The sequence below is a fragment of the Lacerta agilis genome, chromosome 8, assembly GCF_009819535.1.
Source record: "Lacerta agilis isolate rLacAgi1 chromosome 8, rLacAgi1.pri, whole genome shotgun sequence".
Taxonomy (NCBI): Eukaryota; Metazoa; Chordata; class Lepidosauria; order Squamata; family Lacertidae; genus Lacerta; species Lacerta agilis.
The window spans coordinates 40,449,029-40,473,028 of record NC_046319.1 but is presented as its reverse complement, the minus strand read 5'-3'; the positions used below and the strand labels follow the sequence as shown (position 1 = coordinate 40,473,028).

General features: G+C 42.1%; 1 protein-coding gene across 1 annotated transcript; it reads left to right on the top strand.

Annotated features, from left to right (window-relative positions):
- Positions 1 to 1,211: 1,211 nt before the first annotated feature.
- LOC117051932 lies at positions 1,212 to 23,771 on the top strand. The gene is made up of 12 exons (XM_033158659.1): positions 1,212 to 1,415; positions 3,063 to 3,114; positions 4,972 to 5,162; positions 5,542 to 5,700; positions 7,264 to 7,374; positions 9,039 to 9,146; positions 14,677 to 14,913; positions 16,033 to 16,084; positions 19,409 to 19,596; positions 19,952 to 20,110; positions 21,423 to 21,533; positions 23,652 to 23,771. Exons 1-12 carry the CDS (start codon positions 1,269 to 1,271, stop codon positions 23,769 to 23,771), a joined length of 1,635 nt encoding a protein of 544 aa, XP_033014550.1. The 5' UTR covers positions 1,212 to 1,268.
- Positions 23,772 to 24,000: the final 229 nt, after the last annotated feature.

Sequence of the window (24,000 nt, the reverse complement as noted above, 5' to 3'; positions counted from 1 at the left end):
GGTCCACAGGGGCAGCAGAGCTGGACATAGATCTTTATTCCCCACCCCCCTTATTCCTGATGTAGATCTTTACTCAATCCTCCCTCCCTGGCAGGGAGGGGAGTGCCATTTTGTCATTCACCTCAGGTGACAAAATGTCTTGGGCCAGTTCTGCTAAGCGGACTTAGCAGCAAAACACTTCAGGGAAGAATTGCACACCACCCAACATTCCTCAGATGAAAATAGGGACATTCTATCCCTATTTTGTCCTGCAGGAAGCAGTGGAGGATAGGGGTGCCTGGCGTGCTCTGGTCCATGCGGTCGGACACGAAGAGTCGGACACGACTGAACAACAACAAGTCTACATCAATAATACTTCATTCCACCGCACATACACCCCTTCACTCCAGCAACAGATTTAGGATGGTGCAGGTAGTTCAACCACACAGGGTGCTGAGCCGAGCCAGTGGATAACAACAACAACAACAACAACAACAACAACAACAACAACAACAACAACGGTGATGATGTCTCTGTACACCTGGGGATGAAGAAGGTGGGAAGCACTTCTACAGATGAGACTCTGGCGCTTCCCACTTTAAAGGACCAAGGACTTGTGCACCCACTCCCAGCCTTCTTTGCCCACCCCCACCAACACCCCTGGTGTCCATGGCAATGCCACCACCCATGCAAAACACTGACAGGACCCAGGAGGTGGAGGCGTGGGGAACAAAACACAAGTGCACACTGGGCAGGGTGGGTGAGTGGGAGTGCAAAAAGCAGCAAAGGATGTGGAGGAGGGCTTCTTGCAGTGGCGATCAGGGAAAGCCAAATGATGAATAAGGACAGGTTAAGGGAAAGGGCGGAGGCGCTTGGTGTGTGGCGTTATCCGCTCTGGGATCCGGGCCTTTCTGGGCTACAGTGTTTCTGTGGTGATCCTGGCAAAATCAGGGCACTTGGACTGTATGGAACTGGGTGTCAGAATTAACTATCCTTGGGTGCCACTGAGTTTTCTTAGGCACGGACCGATAAATGAATGCTGTCTCTGCCCTGCCAGCTTCCCTTCCCCAGCTGGTGACAAGACTTGTTAATCTGCTCCTGCCTGCTAGTGGCAAACCCCGCTTCTCTTCCTTTCTCCTCTGCATGAAGTTAGTTGCACAACACTGGATTTTTGCCAAATGCAGAGCAGATGCTGATACCAGCCTTGCTGGAGAAACTGAGGGTTGGAGTTAGCACTGGAGCTGAGAGGACAAAGGGCATTTTCAGTCAAGTGCAGGCTGGGAAGAGAGATGGCTGGGCTGAATGCACGCAGTGTCCTGGTGACTGGGTCCAATCGGGGTATTGGCTTGGAGCTGGTGAGGCAGCTGGTTGGGAAAAGCAACCGGCCAGAATGGATCTTTGCCGCCTGCCGGGACCCAGAGGGACCACGCGCCCAGGTGAGCCACAGGTTGTACATTGGGATGAGTACGGAAATGAGGGTGATGCCGAGACACTTGTGCACCAGGCAAGCTTGTTGCACTTCCCATTCCCAGGGTCTGACTGCTTAAACACAATTTAGTGGCCCCCTTGTGTGCTTTGACAACCGTTTCTTTTACAGAATTAGGGAAGAATGAGTAGGAAAGAGATTTGGTATCTCTCACCCATTAATCTGAAGAACATTTAAAGGGAGAAGTGATTATGCTATTGGGGGTTGGCTGTTACAAGAACAGCTCAGATTTTGAAACCAATAAGGTGAGTTAAACATTACTAAATAGTTCTAGTTGCAGGTAGGTAGCCGTGTTGGTCTGCCATAGTCGAAACAAAATAAAAATTAAAAAATTCCTTCCAGTAGCACCTAAATAGTCGCTTCAGTGAAGGTTTTGTCTGTGTCAATGTGCTTACAATTGCAATGTTTGTTCGTATGCAATTGGATTGGAAGAGTGTGGAAAAAGAGCCTTACAACTTGTCAAAGAGGTAATGTAATCATTTAGCCTGCAGTTAGGGACTGTCTTCTTATAGTGGGGTGTGGGTTATTGATTCCAAGCCCCAAGATGTCTCTGATCCCAAGGAAGGCCCCTGGGGTTAGGGGGTGGAGATCCACCCTCTGAAGGAGACTCAGGCAAACTTTCAGTAATGCCTCCCTTTACCTCCCTTCAAGATATGCCCCCCTTGCTTCTCCACCTCTGTCACCTCTCCCTATTATGTAAAAAGCCTCCACCTTCAGGCAAGGTGGGTGGGAATACCAGTAAATCTGATACTGAGCCAGCACCCACCCTGCTTCCGTTGCCTAGGACAGAGACGCCAGTGCTGGCCCATCCTGTATTTCAAAAGGAAGGTGCACAAGGCTTGTTGGTTCATACCCTTGTTGGTTCATACCTTGTGCTTAGCCAAGTCTTTAATCTCTTATGTAACCCACCAATCCTTGCAACCTGTGACTAATCTGAAAATAAAAGCTAAAACCACGAGTTCCAGTTAATTGGGTGGGGAGAGGCAAGCAACACTTATGCAATCAAAATCAAAACCAGGACAAAAAAATATGCAGTAGATCTTGATTGTTTGTGGAACACATAGAAAAAACAAGTACTCAGTTTCCCTTGATTCTTTAATAAAATGTGTGTTTGCAGCCTAACCCTGTGTATACACTATACCTCTAAAGCACCTTGAAGCACTCCCCCCCCCCGAATTCTTGGCACTGAATTTTGTAAAGGAGCTGAGAACTGTGGCTCTGTGAGGGGTAAACAACGGCAACCAGAATTCTTTGCTTGGTGCTTCAAATGCCTTTCAAGGGTATAGAGTGTTCACAGCCATGGGTTTATCACCACTTCCTTCTTGATTACCTAATCAAGGCGAGGTATTTCAAAAGCATATATTGTAACCACCTCCACCCTTGTGGACAGCAGGATCTAGAATCAATATAGACTGAAAATTGTTTGTTAAGGTTGAGAATGAATTATTCCAGATTGAGGAAAAACTACATTTTTGAGTTATGAATGGGTTAGTGTGTACATAGCCCAAATCTTCTACTTTCTTCCCTCCAATTTTAAAAAATCCAACCTCCAGGGCTTGATGTTGCATCCTAAATCTATGGTCTGTGCATCTTCCAGGTCTTGAAGGATTTGGCTGCCAAGCATCAGGGAGTGGAGATCATCCAACTGGGTATGTGTTTGCCCCCCACCAAATTGCCTTTGCCCCCCTTTCCCACATTGTCAGAGATAAGAGCTGAGATTCAAAGTCATTTTGCAAGACTACTTTCCTGCAGGATATGTTCTAAAAAAAACAACTTAAATATATAAAAGTCAACTCCATTGTCTACAGTTGCTGAGAAGCATCCTCACACTGAGGATTCATCTCTTTCTCTTTAACTCTTTTGCATTATAACTTTCGATTATATGACACACTATTCCATATCTAGGCACGTTTGTACTCCTAGTGATGACCCTACCTCTGATATTATGAGCAACTTGTAGGTGTTGCAATATGGACAAAAATATGTTTTTATACTAGTTCAAAGAGGTCTGGGCCTCTGCCAGAAGACTGCACCGTAATCCTTTGTGGGATTGTTGCTATTGGGTAGCTGTGTGTTGCAATTAGACAGCTACAGCTACTGAAGAAAAAAAATGTGAATAAATGTATTGTTTCATGCACCCCCGTCTCTGAGCAGTGAGAGACTCCAGGTGTTCCAGTGCTTTCCTAGTATTTGCTTTCCTTGGAATGAAGGTCAACTAAAACTGCAGTGCCACTTGAGCATAGGATGGATGGGCCCAAAGTGTTAACACTCCACAGATCTGGCCTCCCCATTAGGGTTCCAGGGAGAATGTCAAGGCACATTTTGGGTCCAGTGCAGAGCAAGGCAAGCCTCTGTCTCCAGCTTCCGGTATCAACCAAAACGCTCTCACACATAGAGCTTCCCTTAAAAAAAACAAAAATTTTCATTTTAAAAAAAGACATAGAAAAAAGAAACAAAAATAAAACAAAAACACCTTGATAAATCCTTTACATCAATAGGTGACTTCCTCCAGTCCCCTCCCTCTGATTTCACTAACCTATTCTTCTTTGGCAGTCTCTTTAAATTATTACCTCATATCATATTTCCATAAAACAACTTAAAAAATTAACCTATATCCTAAATAAATTCTGAAAAACCTATAGCTACTTCTATTAGCGTTACTGAATATTACAATATTTTTTCAAATACAATTTAATTTTTTCCCAATCTTCTTCCACCGTCTCTTCTCCCTGAACGCAGAGTCTTCCAGTCAGTTCAGCAAGAACTGTGAGAAAAGTTCTTGCCGAACTGACACAAAGAGCTTCGCTTGGCCTATTGTTCTCCATCCATTACTGAATTGCAGCTGGCAGCCTTTTCAATGAAGAACCTTCCAGACTGACTTTGCCTATCCAAGGCTCTCTATTGTCACTAAAGGTCAAGGTTGCCCAGCTGTGGTTTATTATGTTCATTATCTTTGAAAGTGCATGTAGTTCTTAAATCTTTTCCAGCATGGGCTTCTTATATTTAAGACAGGTAACGTGCAACTTATGTGTGCTTAACATGTGTGATTTCAACTTTATGTGATTGAAGGCCAGCTGGTTGAAGTCACACAAATTAAATGCACAGAAGGCAGAGAGCTTAAAATCTTTTTGTGCAGGGTTTTCCCAGCATGGAAAGAGCTTTTAAGCTCTCAAACTTGCCTTCTGGGTGGAGGTTATACTGTTTGGTGTGCTGGCTCCAAATGTAAGGTTGCTTGCGCAGAGGCAGCTCCAAGGGCGTATATGTGTTTTTGCTTATACACATCATCCCTGGAATGTAACCCCTGCATAAAATGTGAGTTACTTGTATCTATTTTCTTCCAGTTTCTGGCAATTAAATCTCAGGGGGTGGAAATGGAACAATATTTGATGCATATGAAATTCCAATTCTTCCTTCTAAATATTATCATAAGAAAAAGGCTTATAATGTGTTGATTTGTGGTGAGAAGAAAAGTTGGACTTATGAAATTCTTCTCTTTGCTGCTGAAGACACTTCTGAGCCCTCTAGCGTCAAGGATGCTGCAACCAGAGTCACTGAATGGCTTAAAGGGGTTGGGCTGACCCTTCTGATAAACAATGCTGGAATTGCAAGGGTAAACTCAGGTATGGAAGCTGAGACGCCGGAGGACATGTCTGAAGTGTACAAGACCAATGTGATTGGGCCCATGATGGTGGGCCAGGTAAGGCTACCTGGTTGTTCCTCCTTCACAGAGATTTCTTGTCATGTTGCAGATCCCTTAATGTTGGAGAAGTAGGTGGCCTGATGTCACTGCTTCCTGGTGATGGGGTGATAGACAGCTGTGCCTTTTTCATGGAGAAAGGATATGGAACCAAGTTTCTATTAGCTGCATGAGAGAATAATATTTAAGGTTGTACTTGTTGAACCAGGTGTTGCAGCTCCCTTCTGGACGAACCATGAGAGAACTCTGGTATACCACCAGCAAGTAACTGCTGGGCTTACAGTTTCACTGACACACTGAACTTTGAACTGGTGACAAGATGCCCAGTCGTCTACATGAAGGATGCAACTGTGTGCAATTCTTTTCTCTCCTTCTCCAGGCATTCCTGCCCTTGCTGAGGAAGGCATCTCTGGAAAGCCCCCAGAATGGGATGAGCTGCAGCAAAGCTGCCATTGTCAACATCTCTAGTGAAGCTGGCTCCATCACAAATCTCTTCATGTGGGAGCATGCACAAGTTGTCAATTACCGTTGCAGCAAGGTATCAACATGTCACAGACAAGTAGTCAGTTTAGTGCAGTGTTCTTCAACCTTAGTACTTCAGGTGCTGTTGGGCTTACAGTGCCCTGTGCAACACTAATATCCAGCAGCCCCCACCGCCTCTTGCCTTCCATTGGATGTCATAGTTGCGGCACCTAAAGTTCTGCACCCGGTGCAACTGAACTGGTCATGCTCCCCTAGGTCCATCTTTGTCCCTGATGACTGAATAAGCAGACTGAGGATTATAGGAGTTGTGGCCCAATAAAATCTGTGCATCCAATTTAAAGAACACTGGTTTAGTGGTCAGTTATCCAAGGGGCATGTTTCTTTTGCCTTGAAGGTGCTGGCCAGGTATTTTTCCATGTATAAGACTAGGTTTCCCCCCCCTAAAAAATAATGCCCAAAATTAGGGGGCATCTTATACATCTCCCCCCCCCATTTTCTTAAATCTGAGTCCCCCAAAATAGGGGACGTCTTATACATGGGGGTGTCTTATGGACGGAAAAATACGGTAAGTATTTGCATATCTCCTGACCTTCATGACTATGAGCCAGTCTCCAGTTGGCTTTTTTGTTTGGGGGGGGGAGTTTCTCAAGAACCAAGAGGCTGGACAACCTCAGAGATTCATGGATGAACATTATTATCTGGCCCATTTTTGGCCCATTTTGGGACACTGCTTTGGCTTTCCTGGTTGACTATCTAAGTGGGGTGACTGACAGAGTGACTATTTTGATGCTTGTGGATATTTCTGTGTTTTTTATGATATTGTTGGTATTTTGCTTAAAAGACAAATAAGATAAGGTATAATCATAAAAAGAGAATTCCCTGGATCGCTAGATCCAGGTTTGGGGCAAGTACTCTTTGGTGAGAGAACCCCAGCACGGATTTAAAATAACAAAATATGCAGTAGTGTAAAGCAGGGAAATATAGGTTGTTAGACCTTTAAAATACCCCCTTCTAAGTTGCTTCCAAAGTTCCCCACTTCCTTTAGCATAGAAAAAGACCACACATTTGGTAGGTTAAAAATGGTTTACTTATAACCTCTTCAAAGGTCAGATTCATACAGCAGTAATAACACACAGGAAGTGAGAATTAGGTTCCTAAGTGGTGAGAGTTTCTAAATTATTTGTATAGAAACACAAAGGTGGATTGCTTAAGCCACACAGTCTGAGTTTGGAGCATCCAGCTTAGACCTCCTGGATGCTCCATGGTGGAATGGGGGAAAGCGGGAGGACAAAGAGCTTGATAACCCTTCCTCCCAAGGAGTGACCTAGCTAAGCCTGGCAGGACAAGCTTCCTTATCTAGGAAAGGTCATAGCTGGTAAACCCGCTGTAGATGGAATGTGGTACAACTAGCCACAGAAACCACCTGTGTCTTTCGTGAAGGACTACATTGCAAAATTCACAGAAGTGCAGACTTCAAAAGAATGCAGCATTTCAATTGAATATTGGTTTGGGAAATGGAAATAAGATTGGTTCAAATTAAAATACAAAAGGGGAAAAATTATCCCCCATCCTTAGCTGTATCATTCAGCTACCTGCTTCTGGTATGTCTCTCTCCTAGGCTGCTCTGAATATGTTGACGCGGTGCCAGTCCCTGGGATATGCCAACGACAAAATCCTGTGCATTGCACTGCATCCTGGGTTTGTGCAGACAGACATGACAGGTGGAGGGGTAAGTTATTTGTGTCAGAATCAGAGCACCATACAAGGAGCATTACAATTATCTAACTCGTTTGGCCTACATTGAAATAAGGGTCAGGGTGGATAATGAGTTTATTAACTTGTTTGTGTTTCAAAAGAATTTTAAAAGACATTCTCTAGTAAAAAATTTTTTTAAAAAAAATGAAAATAAGAAAGCCATTGGTCTGATGATCCAATCCAGCAAGAAAATAGTCTCACACACTGGAGGGCTACAATCCAACATAGTGCTTAAGTCATTTAAAATTTCAGCTATCTGCTGAATTGTGGCTGGATCCACAACCCTGACAAGAAAGATACTCCCGATAAGTCAAGAATCAGTCTATGGACTGATAATAATGCGTTTTGAATGTGTTTTAAACATGCAACATCAGATGGTGCCAGAGAGCGAGAATTGTTTAACTCTCATTGGATTTTTTTTCCTTTTGGTAAAAACAATCTATTTCTGACTCATTTACAGTTTTGTATTCCTGTGTTTCAATCCACCCTGTGAAGGTAGTGCCAATTCCCTACTATTTATTTCCAGAGCTAATTGTCTAGACAATGGCTATTGTGGCTGATAGCGACTGACAAGTGTTAAAAACATACGGTGTTTCCGGACTATCTTCATTTTGTGGGAAGGATTCAAGCACATCCCAGAACTCTTAGTTCTGATTAACTATTGCGAATTAAAGGGTTCTGTTGTCCTTGTGAAACATAATCACTTAAATTAAAAAAAAGAATCTGAATGTTTGTGGTTTGGAAAGTGATGGGGAGGCGTATTCAAAAGTGTGTGATGAATGAATGAAGACATCTGCAAAGGAACAATATTACCAAGCTGAAGGGTTGGGCTTTGGTTTCAATGTAGAGAAAATACAAAAGGCAATTTGATTTAGCATTTGTTTTTCAAGGTAGTTATTGACAGAAGAAATTCTAATCCGGTCTTGCTCAGAACTAGTTCAATGGGGCTTACTCCTAGGTAAATGGGGTTAGTGATTGCAGCCTGATTAGCTGGAGTGGGGATATTAGAAGTGCGTTAAGCGGAGGGGAAGAAGACAAGGCAAGGTATGGCAAATCTGCTTAGGAGTATGCTCAAGTGAACATTGTGGGAGCTGACTTTTGAGTAAAATAGTAAGGAAGGGAAGGGGAGGGAGGGAGGGAGGGAGGGAGGGAGGGAGGGAGGGAGAAAAGAAAATTTCTAATTAATTTCTAGGAGCCTTTGGTGTCATTATGAAATGCTTGTGGAAAGTACATATGTGTTTATGTATTGCATTTTTATTCCACCTTTTCCTCCAAGGAGCTCAAGGTGGTACGTGTGGTTGTTCTTCCTCTCCTCATTTAATCCCCACAATAGCCCTGTGACGTAGGTTAGCTTGAGACTCAGTGAGTGGTCCAGTGATCTTCATGGCCAAGTGGGGATTTGAACCCTGATCTCCCAGGTCCTAGCCTGACACTCTCATCATTGCACCACACTGGGTCATTAATGTCTTATTGGATCACCCTTATCCACAGATATAGGGAGCAGTCGTCCAGAATGCTTCTCTGTTTATGAATGTTGTCCCCTGTACTCTCAGTTGATGTTACTTAAGTTTTTTGTCACTCTTTTTTCCCTTTTCTTTTCTTTTACTCACAAGTCCCTAACCTGTTCTTTCTTTCCAGTTACTCACAGTGAATGAGAGTGTGCAAAGCATCCTGAAAACCCTTTCCCATCTCTCAGAGAAAGACACTGGGACTTTTGTGAATTGGCAGGGGAATGTACTTCCTTGGTGAACCCAAGATATTTAGCTGCCTGATGTGGAGTAGCAAAGTGCCTCAGAGTGCACAGTCCAAAAGCGGCTCATATTATTTTGACACCAGAGGCAGAAACACACACAAGCTCCTCTCTGTCTCCCCCAGCAGTAAAAATGCAACAATAATAAATTACAAAACTATGAAAGACACCTAGTTTGATACAGTCAGAGGTGGGGCAATGCATTTTGCCGCATGCGACAGACCCCCATTGGTTTTTATTTTATTTTTTAAATAATGTTTTATTTGGTTTGTAACAATATAGCAACATAACAATTCAACAATGCATGGCACCAATACGTTCTCAATCTAATAACAGAGAATAGGAAACCAAAGGGCGGAAAAGGGGAGCGAGATAAAGGATCTGTGAGTTGAAAATCATACATTTCACACACACACACACACACACACACATATTTCTTATATATATATACTAGTTAACATAATAAAATGTATAACATTTCTTATATATATATATAAACATTTCATATGTATTTGTTAACAAAATTAAAATTTAGAGATTCCAATGAATCTAGATCAGTGATGATTATTAATAAATTAAATGCTTCCTGTATTAGTATATGAAAGTTAGCTATATTTATATGAATGTGAATATAAAAATGAGTATGAATAAGATTATGAATGTGATAGGAAAGAGAGAAGCTGGGAAAAGGAGACCTGGATGCCCAGTATCTTTACCTTTTGTAGCTTATATCAAGTGGTTGTTGGGGATTGGTTATTATCTGGAATGCTTGCATGGGCAGGCTATAAATAATAAAATTATTATTATCATCATCATCATGCCAAATTGTTGTGAAGTTATCCTTTTGTTTCTGATCTGTTAACAATAATAATTTATTCATTAGTTTTTTTCCAGTAGAATGATATCCCATACACTTTGTACCAGTCGTCTACAATCCCCCCAGAGAGATTTTTCCAATGTCTGGCTGTAATAAGAGTAAATTCTACACAAATCCAGTGGGGAGTCCCTAAAGTGTTTGGACGGCACCTTGTTTGCCTTTTTCCAGAAAGTCCTGCAGCCAAACTGGTGTTAAATCTATTGCTCTGACTTCCTTTAGGCCACTATCAGTGAGGCTGAGAGGGAATCTTGTCATCTGGGCAGCCCAGGACCTCCACACACACTGCCCAGGTTTGTGCCCTGGGGTCCCTTGGGCAGTAGCGAAGCGAGACAGGGGCGGGTGCAGCAGGTGTTGGGGGATTGCAGGGGGTCATGCAGGGTATGTAGGGTGACAGGGGAGCTGGCACTGTCCGTCCCTCAATAACTTTGACGGATCTCCTAAAAAAAGCTCAATAACTTTGGTCCTCTAAAAAAAAAAACAACTCTGTCCCAGATGTTAGCGGGGGTTGCTATGCCACTGCTGGCCTGGATGCTGCTGACTTCACCCCCGGAAGTGCGCTCCATTGTCTCTCAAGACAAAAAGATCCAACAACAACAATTTTGTTGGATAATTCACCGCAAAATTTGGAGAAGGGCAAATGAGCAAGAACTGTGAATTAGACAATTTATTCCCAATCCCTACCCAGCAACAGACTTGAGGACAACCAACTAGCTTAGCAGGTGTAGGCAAGGTGGGCTCAGGGCAAATTGCAGGACTGCTGCTATCAACCCACCCGCAGCATGTGTCACTTTAAGTGGCTGCCTCACCGTGTCTAGTGTTAAGTCCAGCCCTGGATGCATCCCTCAGCAGATTATTTCTTTATTCAATGCATATTTTAAGGCTGTCTTTTAAAGGTTGTTCATTACATCTCAGATCGGCAGCATGAAAAGTGTGTTACTCCATGCAGTCACAATGTAAATATTATGGAATTTATCTCTTCCCTCTCACCACTGCCAGCATGTACTGTATATAATTTCTGTTGCTTATCCCAGGCTGCAGGTGTGAGCAGTAGACTAGGGAAAACCAACCCTGTCCAGCTGTACTGCCACCACCTTTATAGTTCCCCAGTCCTAAGCCAGGAGGAACTTAGGTTGTTCTGGACAAGACAAGAAAGACAAGAGCGAAACAGTTCACTCACTGTCTTTTGAGCCCCAAGCCCACAAAGGAGTCAGTAGTGTGCAACCAAGGTACCAGATTCAGAGCTTACGTCAAGAAGTCACACAAGGAATAAATGGAACACTTTATTAAGGAGGTTATAAACATAGAATAAGAACTCTTTACCAATAAAATACAGTTAAGAATGTCCAATATAAATATATATTTGGAAAGCCAGGTACAGAACAAAGTAAGAAAGGTAGCTTGCCTCATCCTAATACTTACAATCAGAACCACAGACTCCACAAGCAAGCTGTTTCCAGGCACACGTGGTTCTTGCAATGCATGATTCTTCATCTGAACAGGGTCATTAGACCCATGTCAGAGACAGGTTTATATACAAAAAGGCCTGCATACGGAGGGGTAGGTTTTCCTTCAAATCTGGCCAAGTGATGGAATCTTCTCTAAGCAAAAAAAATGACAAAAACTACAGTATTCATCTCACGGCTGTGGTGGAATTTTAGGTAAGTATGTCCTCATTACCATTTATTTCAATGCAAATGAAACACAATGCAAATAGAGAAAAGGTGTCACCCACTGTGTATTGTTTGTGGAGTGAAAACAACAGTGAATACAGATCATATTTGCGGAAATGATTTCCTTTCCAGGCATGAGACAAATAAGCAAATATTGGCCAATTTCCACTCCCATTTCCATTTCTATTTCCATTTCCATCATAATTATTCAATATCCTGTCTCATACTGTACATTTTAAAGCACCTTGGATGTGATGGTTAACGAGAACTCCAGGAACTGCTATATGACAAGTTGCCTATTCTAAAAGGGTTAACTGGGCACAACAAGAGGAGCCACCTCTTTTCATTTGTTGGGTTGTAGATCCTTCCTTGCATTGTTTATTCTGTTATCAGCAGGTTAGGCACTGCTTTCCTTTTGAGTGAAGACAGAGGCAAAGTAGGTGTTGAGCAGTTCTGCCTTCTCTCTGTCATCCAAAACATTTCTCCATCTTCTCCATGCAGAGGACCTACTACTTCCTTGTTCTTCTTCTTGCTTCAAACATAGCTGAAGAAACGTCTTTTAAAAAATTAATTTTAACCTATCTTGCAAGCCTGGGATCATTATGAGCTTTGGCCTGCCTGACATTCACCCTGCAACTGTTGGCTACTTGTGTATACTCCTCCTTCCTGATTTCTGCTTTCTTCCATTTCTTATACAGTGGTGCCCCGCTAGACGAATGCCTCGCTAGACGAAAAACTCGCTAGACGAACGGCATTCATCTAGCGGAAGCTGCCCCGCAAGACTAAAAGGTCTATGGGGCTGCTTCGCAAGACGAATTTTATTTTATTTTTTAGCGCGAAAACCTCCGCGCTCCATTGCCGCTTCGCTAGACGAATAATTCGCTCTACGAAAAAACTCGTAGAACAAATTATTTTCGTCTAGCGGGGCACCACTGTATATGCCCTTCTTACCGTATTTTTTGCTCCATAAGACGCACTTTTTTCCTCCTGAAAAGTAAGGGGAAATGTCTGTGCATCTTATGGAGCGAATGCATGGTCCCTAGAGCCAAATTGCCCAGGGAGGAAAGGCAGATCCTGCTTTTTCTGTTTTAGAAAGAGCTAAAGGCTAACAAGAGGGAAAGAGAGTGTTGAAAAGAACCCGCTCAACAGCTGATTGCAGGAGATCGGGGAGGGAGATAAGGGAGCTAGCTCCCTTCCTGCCCCGCCCAGGCCCCTTGCATCGTAGTTCCTTTGCAAGGGCTGAGGATCCTGGGAAATTGAGTTTTTCAGCCATTTGGGGCTTTCTGTTACTTTTCCTCTTGCTTTCTATTACTTGCTGATGCTTACTGGTTTGCTTTCTTCTTGCTTCCTATTACCTACTGGTGCTTACTGGTTTGTACTGGTTTGCTTTCCTCTTGCTTTGTATTACTTGCTGGTGCTTACTGGTCTGTACTGGTTTGTACTGGTGCTTACTGGTTTGTACTGGTTTGCTTTCCTCTTGCTTTGTATTACTTGCTGGTGCTTACTGGTCTGTACTGGTGTGTACTGGTGCATACTGGTCTGTACTGGTTTGTACTGGTGCTTACTGGTTTGTGTTCCTCTTGCTTCCTCTTGCTTGCTGGTGCGTACTGGTTTGTACTGGTGCTTACTGGTTTGTACTGGTTTGTGTTCCTCTTGCTTCCTATTGCTTGCTGGTGCGTACTGGTTTGTACTGGTGCTTACTGGTTTATACTGGTTTGTGTTCCTCTTGCTTCCTATTGCTTGCTGGTGCATACTGGTTTCTACTGGTGCTTACTGGTCTGTACTGGTTTGTACTGGTGCTTACTGGTTTGTACTGGTTTGTGTTCCTCTTGCTTCCTATTGCTTGCTGGTGCGTACTGGTTTGTACTGGTGCTTACTGGTCTGTACTGGTTTGTACTGGCGCTTACTGGATTATACTGGTTCGTGTTCCTCTTGCTTCCTATTGCTTGCTGGTGCGTACTGGTTTCTACTGGTGCTTACTGGTCTGTACTGGTTTGTACTGGTGCTTACTGGTTTGTACTGGTTCGTGTTCCTCTTGCTTCCTATTGCTTGCTGGTGCGTACTGGTTTCTACTGGTCCTTACTGGTCTGTACTGGTTTGTACTGGTGCTTACTGGTTTCTACTGGTTTGCTTTCCTCTTGCTTCCTATTACTTGCTGGTGCGTACTGGCTTCTACTGGTGCTTACTGGTCTGTACTGGTGCTTACTGTTTTGTAAGCAATGCTTTTCCCCCTTTGCAAAAGCTGCACAAATCTGAACTGATCCTTTGCAAAAAAAAAAAAGCTGTAAAACTTTGAGCTGATTCTCAAAAAAAAACCCATGGGTTTTAGAGGAGGAAAACCAGAAAAATATTTTTCCCCTTGTTTCCTCCTCTAAAAACGAGATGCGCCCTATGGTCCGAAGTGTCCTATGGAGCGAAAAATACGGTAAATCTTAGCTTATCTGCAAGCTCTGTATGCAGCCACACTGGTTTCTTTAGATACCTCCCACTTTTCTTTCTTATTGATATTGTCTGCAATATTTCACCCATCCATCTGGGAATCCCTCCTCTCTGGGTATTTCTGACCATGGGATCTCACTGAAGCATTTTGAAATCAGCCTTCTTAAAGTCCAGAGTGCGTGTCTGACTACACTCTTGTCTTTTTGTATCTGGTCTGTTGCCAGTTTGTCAGACACAGGATCTGAGCAGAGTCAGGGGCCAAGCAATTTATGTAACTGTAACAGTAACCTTTTGGGGGAAGAATTGAGTGCTTAAAATTGCCATCCTTGGGTGCCACTGAGCTTTCTTAGTCAGACACAGGAAGATAAGAACTTCTAAATTCAGTCTGCCAACTTCCCTCCCCCATTTATCCTACTTCCTTCTATTACAGCAAGAATCAATAAAAATCTAGTTTCTATTCCTGTTTCTTTTGAAGTGGGAACTTGCAAGGCATTGGGCTGTTGCCAAATGCAGAACACGAGCTGACAGAAAAACAAACAGCTTATGCAAGCCTTGCTAGATAAGTTGAGAGCTACATTTGGTGCTACGGTTGGGCTGAACAAATCTGTTCAGCGCAGGCTGGGAAGAGAGATGGCTGTGCTGAATGCACGCAGAGTCCTGGTGACTGGGTCCAATCGGGGCATTGGCTTGGAGCTGGTGAGGCAACTGGTGCGGAAAAACAACTGTCCAGAACAGGTCTTTGCCACTTGCCGGGATCCAGATGGACCACTTGCCCAGGTGAGCCCCAGGCTGTGCATTGGGATGAACATAGAAACAATGGGATTCCCCATGATGTCCAGAAGATAGTGACCAGGGCAAGGCTTTTTTATATTTTCCATTCTTAGAGTGAGGATGGTACCTTAAGCAGGGGTTTACTTAAGCACAGATTAGTAACTCCTTTTACACACACACACACTTCTTTGCAGAATTAAGAGAGGAGTTAGAAGGAAACTGGTTGATTCCTTTCACCCAGTGATTTGAAAAGCATTTAACAGAATTGTCTCAATGGGTGTTGGAAACTACAAAAATAACTCAGATTAGGCTAAACATTCCGAAATACATACCATATGATGAATATCACTAAATAATCAAACATAATCGAAAATTCTTTCTAGTAGCACCTTAGAGACCAACTGAGTTTGTTCCTGGTATGAGCTTTCGTGTGCATGCACACTTCATATTAACTTCATATTAACACACTTCATATTAACATATTAACTTCATTTTCTGTGTCAAATTGCTTAGAATTGCAATATTCCATCTTATTAAATTATGAATGGGTGGGTGCGAGGTTTAAAGAAGTTTCCCCTCAGCATTTTCTTGTATAAATCATAGAATTGTAGAGCTGAAAGCAACCATGAAGGTACTCTAGACCAACCCCCTCCAATGCAGGAATCTCAACTAAAACATGCTGACAGATGGCTATCCAACCTCTGCTGAAAAACCACAAATGAAGAAGAACCCACCACCTTCTGAAGGAGTGCACTCCACTGTCGAACAGCACAGCTCTCACCATCAGAAAGTTCTTTGTGATGTTTAGTTGGAATCTCCTTTCTTGTAACTTGAATCCATTGGTTTGGGTCCTACCCTCTGGAACAGAAGAAAACAAGATTGCTCCATCTTCCATATAGTTTGCATGACCTTAAACCCACCCAAGGACTTGCCACTCAGAGTAGACCTCTATATAAAGCACAAGTTTAAGCTGGCATACTTTCTGCAGGACACTTTTGCAAATGCTCTCCATGCTGAAAACTAAAAGCAGATGGGACGATCTTTTCCATTCCTATCCCAGTTCAAATAATTCAGACTTCAGGACTTGCTGTTCCATCCTAAGTCTGTACTCTCTGTATCTTTCAGGACTTGAAGAATTTGGCTGCCAAACACCAGGGAGTGGAAATCATCCCACTAGGTATGTGCTTGCCACTCCCTCCTCAAATTCACTTTTCCCACAGTGATGTGGACAACAGTTGATATTCAAGATCATTTCAAAATATTACTTTTTAGCAAATAAAAAGTGCATTCCCTATTTGTGTTGTTTAGTTAGATTTGTTTACAGTTTTATTGAATTATAAAAGAAAAAGAATATAACAAATAAATCCAAGTACGCTGTCACATTACAGAACCACTCATCAAGCTTTAACAGCTGAACAAGATCAACAGAGGAACACAATTTTTGTAAATCATAGTTTTGTCATCTAAATTCATGCATTAGCACAGGCAAAGAACATTGCAGGTCATTTGCAGTAGTGTAAGTGATAAATTACTCATAAGTAAGTTTCACTGAGTTCAATGGAGCTTACATCCAAGTAAAGTAACTTAGATGCAAATTAGGTTAATTACTGATAGATTTGAAAATAGTTTTGAAAATTCTGTCTCAATAATTGCTGCTTGCAATTGCAATTGTTAATCCAGCCCTGACAATGAGAAAATGTGCAAAGAATGGCAATCTCTGCACACATTTCTGTTTTCGATCGGAATTCTCTGACATCCCTATGTGAGAGTCTCATTTCAGTTCAGATTGGATCAGATTCTTATATTATATATAAGGTACATATTCTTAAAAGGTTACATGCCACCTCAATCTCTGAACAGCAAGTGATTCCAGAAGTTCTAGCACTTGCTCAGAGTTCAGTTTCCTTGGAATGAAGGTCAGCAAAGACTGTGGTGTATTAAGTATATATGGCTTTATTTGAACATATATGCAACCTGATTTGGCAAGCTTGTTCTTATATATTCTACCCCAGAAACATAGAGCAGGGGTGGCCAACTTCCAAGAGACTGCAATCTACTCACAGAGTTAAAAACTGGCAATGATCTACCCCCTTTTGGGGGGTTCAGGTCAAAGTTGTTGAGGAGGAAAGCGACATTGAGCTTGTGTTAGGAAGGAAAGCCCTGTTTTTGGTGGGTCGGGTCATTTTAGGGGTGGAGGGCAAAGATGTTGAGTTTTTTTAGGGGAGCCAAAGTTTTTTAGCTTCTTTGGGGGGAGCCACTGATCTACCAGTGATCTACCACAGACGTCCAGTGATCTACCAGTAGATCACGATCTACCTGTTGGACATGCCTGACATAGAGGACCCCAAGAATTGGAAGAGACTCAAGGCATCATCCAGACTGACACACACACCCCGCCACAAATTCAAAACATCATTCATACATCTCAGTATGCAAAAGTTAGGATTGTATTCGATTTTCATTCTACTCAGAGCTGACCAACTGAAATTAATGAACCTAACTTAGTTAGGTTCATTAATTTCATTGGGACTGCTCTGAGTTGGAATCACGAAACTCTTCCTCTATTTTAAAAGGACACATTTTTCCTGTGGTGATGCCTCCTGTTACCCTGGCAGCCTTCCCCCTCCCCACTCTGTTGCTTCTGCCCATTTCTCAGCAGGGTGGGTGTGGGTTAGAGGAGGGTAGCATCTGCACACTCAGTTGCTCTTAATGGCCCAGTACTTGGCTCTCCTTGTGTTCTTAATGGGATCACTAGCAGCAATCTCGTGAACAGGAGAACTGGTTCAGCCTGTATTTTTCACTGGCCTGCCTGCCTTCCCTTCAAATATTTGCTAAATTATACCCTTTACTAAATTCAGGGTTATGGATAGTCTGCCCCACATCATAAAAAGACTATTAAATTTCTGTAGGTATACAGATACGGGCAATAATTTCACCTTTGCTCAGTAGTGTGAAAGATTATGTAATGGTTTCAAATTCACTTTGGAATAGGATTATATTGTTTAGAGTTCATGAGCTTACTGAGTGTGATCGTTTTCAATTGGATGTAATAGTTAATAATGCTACCGATTAGGCTATTATCAATTATCATTATATGTCCCTTCAGACAAAGGGTTATGCTTGCTTGCTTGCTTCGGGTTTTAAGTAGGAAGGGAGAAGAAAACATTTGCATCAAGAAACAGTAATAACAGAAAACATATAAGTACCACATTAGATAAAGGGGTGTATCCAATTCTATTCATAGAGGAGACCCATTGACATTCATGGGCATCACTCATGTTGATCTCTTAATTGCAATGAGTCTACTCTGATTATGAGTAGAATTGGATACACCCCTTAGTAAATATAAAAGCTAGATGGAATAAAAGAATGGAATATTAAATTGTCCCACTGTAATTCAAACTTTGACAATATTTTAAGTGGGGTCATCCCTTGGATGGTGATGGGACTATAGTTAAATAGTCAGGTGCACAGCCTGGAAGTCATTTTGGACTCACAGCTGTCCATGGAGGCACTGGTCAATATTGTGTCCAGGGCAGCTGTCTACCAGCTCCACCTGGTACCCCAACTGAGACCCTACCTGCCTGTAGACTGTCTCACCAGAGTGGTGCGCACTCTGGTTATCTCCTGCTTGGACTACTGCAATGCACTCTACGTGGGGCTACCAAGTGGAAACACACTGGGAGCCAATGAAGATCCTTTAGGACCGGTGTTATATGGTCTCAGCAGCCACTCCCAGTCACCAGTCTAGCAGGTGCATTCTGGATTACTGGTAGTTGTAATTTTCAAATCACCTTCAAAGGTAGCCCCACGTAGAGCACATTGCAGTAGCCCAGTGTGTTTCCAAGCACAATTCTAAGTGCCGGTGCTGACCTTTAAAGCCCTAAATGGCCTCCGTCCAGTATACCCAAAAGAGTGTCTCCACCCCTATCATTCAGCCTGGACACTGAGGTCCTTCTCCTAGGGTCTTCTGCTGGTTCCCTCACTGCGAGAAGCGAAGTTACAGGGAACCAGGCAGAGGGCCTTCTCAGTAGTGACGCCCTCCTTGTGGAACATGCTCCCTTCAGATGTCAAGGAGGTAAAGAATTGCATAACTTTTAGACATCTGAAGGTAGCCTTTTATCAGGAAGTTTTTAATGTTTAATGTTTTATTATGTTTCAATATATGCTGTAAGCCACCCAGATGGCTGAGGAAACCCAACCAGATGGGTGGAGAATAAAAATAAATAAATAAATAAATAAATAAATAGCAAATCACTGACTGATATCATTCCAAAACATCTACAGAACTCTGGTCAATGAGGAGACAATAACTATAGGAAAAGTTATAGATGGACTTTGTTTAATTTTCAAGAACCAAATATGAGATGTACATACCGGTAAGTATTATAGAGAAGATGCTTCCTTCTAAATATTATCAACACAAAAAGGCTTCTGTTGATCTGTGACAAGAAGAGAAGGGTCTTACCTAAAAAATGGGATTTATTCTTTGCTGCTGTAGATACTTGTGACCCATCCAGCATCAAGGCTGCAGCAACTAAAGTCACCAAGCTGCTGAAAGGAGCTGGGCTGAATCTTCTGATTAACAACGCTGGGATTTTAAAGCTAAGCTCTCTTGAGACAGAGACACCAGAGAACATGGCTGAGGTGTACAAAACCAATGTGATTGGCCCCATGATGCTGAGCCAGGTAAGGCCATCCTATTGTACCTTCTTCACAGAACCTCCTGGCCATGTTGCAGAGCCCCTAATGTTTAGAAACTGTACTGTTTTCAAAGAGAGAGGATGCAGAACGGAACTTTAACAGCTTCATGAAAAACTGACATTAACAGTGCATCCTTTGGGCTTGTGGAAGGTTGTACTTGTTGAACCAGGTGTTGCAGCTCCCTTCTGGACGAACCATGAGAGAACTCTGGTATACCACCAGCAAGTAACTGCTGGGCTTACAGTTTCACTGACACACTGAACTTTGAACTGGTGACAAGATGCCCAGTCGTCTACATGAAGGATGCAACTGTGTGCAATTCTTTTCTCTCCTTCTCCAGGCATTCCTGCCCTTGCTGAGGAAGGCATCTCGGGAAAGCCCCCAGAATGGGATGAGCTGCAGCAAAGCTGCCATTGTCAACATGTCCAGTGAAGGTGGCTCTATCACAACTGTCTACATGTGGCATTTGGCAAATGTGGTCAGTTACCGTTGCAGCAAGGTGTGGACACAGAAGTACTGCAAGTTAGAAGCTAGAAACTGATTTTTCTGTTAATTTCACCTGAGGGTGTTGACAATAGTCTTAAAATAATGCAGTCCACAATATGCCTCCCTGACCCTTGCCTATCTTGGTAAGTAAATATCTGGCCACATGAGGGATCCAGCCCCCACTATGGAGGACCTGGGACCCCAGAATAGATGTTTGATAACTACCCCCGCTCACGTGAGCACCTGAGATGTGATCAACAAAATGATTTATTTAAATTAATCAACAATGGCAGGAACAGGAAGACATAGACAACCCCACAATGGTACTCTCAAGATGAAAATCTTCCCACATCCCCTCATTGTCTAGAGGTGCCAATGAATGTATTCGGCTTCACTCACAATTAACCCAAAGAGTCAAACTATTAGCTGGTGTCCATTCCTTGCTCCACAGAAATGTAAAAAAGAAAGAAAAAAGAGTGCATTAAAATACATTAGCCAGAAGATGGCAGCAAAAAGGCTTCCCTGGGTTCCCCCCCTTTTTTTGGTGCCTGCAGCATTATCAGTAAGAACAGCAAACCAAGACCCCTGTTAGTAGAAACCATCCATGATTGTAAATGGTGTTAAAACAAAACAAAACAAAACAAAACAGGAACTCACTTGGAATTCAGTCAGAAAGAATGAGCCATTACTGATTTCTGCGAATAGAAATTACACCATAAGATCTCTACTGCAAAGCTTATTTCATTCATTCATTCATTCATTCATTCATTCATTCATTCAAAGAAAACAATATAGTTTCCAAAAACAAAACAATAAAATTAGCATCAATGTTAAGATTTAAACAAAACAAAACAAAAATAACCTGTTAATAGTGAGAGCATTAAAACATATCTCAGTAATACAGAAGCCTCCTTTTTAAACTCATACCCTCCTGTGGCACTGGGTGGCATTCTAGGAATGGACGAATCTTTCAATGTTGGCTTTTCTTATTCATTTTTTTTCGGTTTTCCCCATTTCCCCATCAGTTTGTAATTTTTAATATGCATTTTTGTGTATGACTTCCCAAGCAATCCCACCTAATATAACACACTTTTGTACATTATTTTCACCACCAAAAGCATTCTCCCTAATATATATGCTTTAATTGGACAACTGCATCACAAAATTCAGAGAATCACAAATGTCAAAGGATTGCTGCATTTCAGTTTAAATATTAGTTCAGGAAATCAGATAGATTCACATTAAAATGAAGAATGGGAGCAAAATTCTCACCAATCCTTAGCTGCATCATTCAGCCCCTTGCTTCTGATATGTCTCTTTCCTAGGCTGCTCTGAACATGCTTACACGGTGCCAGTCCCTGGGATTTGACAAAGATGAAATCTTGTGCATAGCGTTGCATCCTGGGTTTGTGCAGACAGATATGGGAAGTTCAGTGGTAAGTGATTTGTGGAGGAATCTGAACTCTATGCATATTTACTGGATTTAACTCATTTGGCCTTACATTGAAGTAAGGATCAAGGTGTATAATTAGTTTCAAAATCAGCAAGGAAGACATAAATGGCAACAACCCCCCTCCCTTTGGTGCTTCAAAAGAATATTAAAAAAAAAAGTTGAGGAAAGCCATTGGACCAATGGTCTACTCCAGGAAGGAAATAGAGTCACACACTCTGGCTACAATCCAATATGTTATTTAGGTGTGCTTAAATTCAAACTCCAGGTTTCTGTTGAATTCTGGCTGGATACCCAATCGTCGCAGAAAGATGCTCCAGGTAAATTAAGGATTTCCGTGCTCTACCATTATCTGCATATGTTGCTCCCTGGGCAAGGAGTTTATTCTCTTTTCTTTTTCTTTTTTTCTTTTAATTTTTTTCTTTTCACCAAAGAAAGACACACAAAAAGTAAATGCAAAGAAAAAAAACTTACAATCACATACAAAATACACGTTTGTTTTCCAACACATACCAAAAATTATTGTTGCACCAAATATTATAAATTCCCTTGTAACCCCCACTCCCCCTCAATACTTTATTTCTACCATTTGTTGTGTTATTACCCTTTAATAGTTAATCATCTTATTCTGTTATTCTTTTCTTACTCATTCCTGCATGTTTCACATATTATCCATTAATATTACAATCCCAGAACATTGTTTTTTCATGTATTCCTTCACTCCTTCCCATTCTTTAACTATTCTCTGATTTGAGTGGCCCCTAATAATTGCCGTCAATTTTGCCATTTCTAAAAACTCACAGAGTTTGTTTTGCCATTCTAATAACGATGGGATTCTCTCCCCCTTCCAATTTTTTGCAATCAGTATTCTGGCCGCTGTGGTCACATATAGGAATATGTTTTTCTTTTCTTTGGGAATGTCACTGGATATTAGGCCTAACAAAAAACCCGCTGGTTTTTTGCTAAACAAGATCTTAAATAATTTTTTCAGCTCTTCATATGCCTCATTCCAAAATTGTTTTACCAGTTTACATTCCCACCAAATATAATAAAAAGTTCCGGCCTCCTTCTTGCATCTCCAGTATAAATTTGATTGTTTTTTGTACAGCTTAGCCAGTTTTTCTGGGGTGATGTACCAACGATAGAACATCTTCAACATGTTCTCCTTTATCGTATAACAAGCCATAAAATTGCAGTCCACCTTCCACAACCTTTCCCAGCTTTCTAATTGGATTGAATGACCAAAGTCCTTCGCCCATTTTATCATTACTTCTTTGCTTGCTTCATCTTTTAGTTCCTACTCTAACAAGAGATTGTACATCTTGGCGATTATCTTCTTTTTAGGTTGTATTAATTCGCTTGGTAATTTTGACACTTTTTGTTCAAAGCCTTTCTTTTTATCCCGATTAAATATGTGTGCTAATTGATAATATTGTAACCAACTGTTACAATAATTGCTAATTTCTTCATAAGCTTTTAATCTTGTCTCACCATCTCCTTCGATTATTAGTTGCTGGTACGTTGGCCATATTGTTTCTGTATTTCTTTTTCTTACTGCTATAACCTCCATGGGTGAAACCCGTTGAGGTATCTTCGGTTCTAGAAGCCATCCATATTTTATCCATATTTTATATAATGACTTCCTGACTATATGGTTCAGGAAATCTTTATGCCCGGCCACTTTTTTGTACACTAGATACACATGCCACCCATAACGGTTATTCCAGCCTTCCAGATCTAAGATTTCTGAGTTGTCTAATGTAACCCAATCTTTTGAACACTCATCCCCCACCACCACTTTCTGAACATGGCCCAGGAGGAAGGAGCAGAACCACTGTATAACAGTGCCCCCAGCTCCCAGCCCCTCTAGATGGTCCAGAAGGATGTTATGGTTGATGGTGTCAAAAGCCACTGGAGATCCAGCAGAACTAGGAAACAGCTCTCACCTTTGTCCATAGCCCGCTGGAGATCAATAATTCTACCTGGCCCCTAGGAGACTTTGGTGTCAGGTTTTGTGATTATGATACCCATGCTGTTTGTCACTCTTTAAAAAAAATATACTCACAAGTCCTTGTGTCACTCTAGTCTGTTCTTTTTTTCCCAGGGACAAGGCCCTCTGACAGTGGATGAGAGTGTGCAAGCAATCCTGAAGACCCTTTCCCATCTCTCTGAGAAAGACAATGGCACTTTTGTGAACTGGGAGGGAAACACCCTTCCTTGGTGAGCCCCAGATATTTTGCTGCCTGAAATGGAGCGGCCAGGTGCACAATCCCTGAACTGGGTCAAGTTATTTTTGGAACCAGAAGCAGAAAATCTGACCTCTCCCCCTGCCTGACAGAACAAAAGCAATAAAAATAAATTACATAACTAACAATCTGCTGCCCTTTCATGACACCCCAAATCAACTACCTGAGATGACCACCCCACTCAACCCAACAGCCTGCTTATTTACA

What these genes read in the sequence shown, in the direction of transcription:
- LOC117051932 (XM_033158659.1), top strand. Translation starts at nt 1,269, where the DNA reads ATGGCTGGGCTGAATGCACGCAGTGTCCTGGTGACTGGGTCCAATCGG. An exon ending in GCCCCATGATGCTGAGCCAG is followed by an intron (nt 19,597 to 19,951) that starts GTAAGGCCATCC and finishes CTCCTTCTCCAG; the next exon opens with GCATTCCTGCCCTTGCTGAG. An exon ending in CAGATATGGGAAGTTCAGTG is followed by an intron (nt 21,534 to 23,651) that starts GTAAGTGATTTG and finishes TTTTTTTCCCAG; the next exon opens with GGACAAGGCCCTCTGACAGT.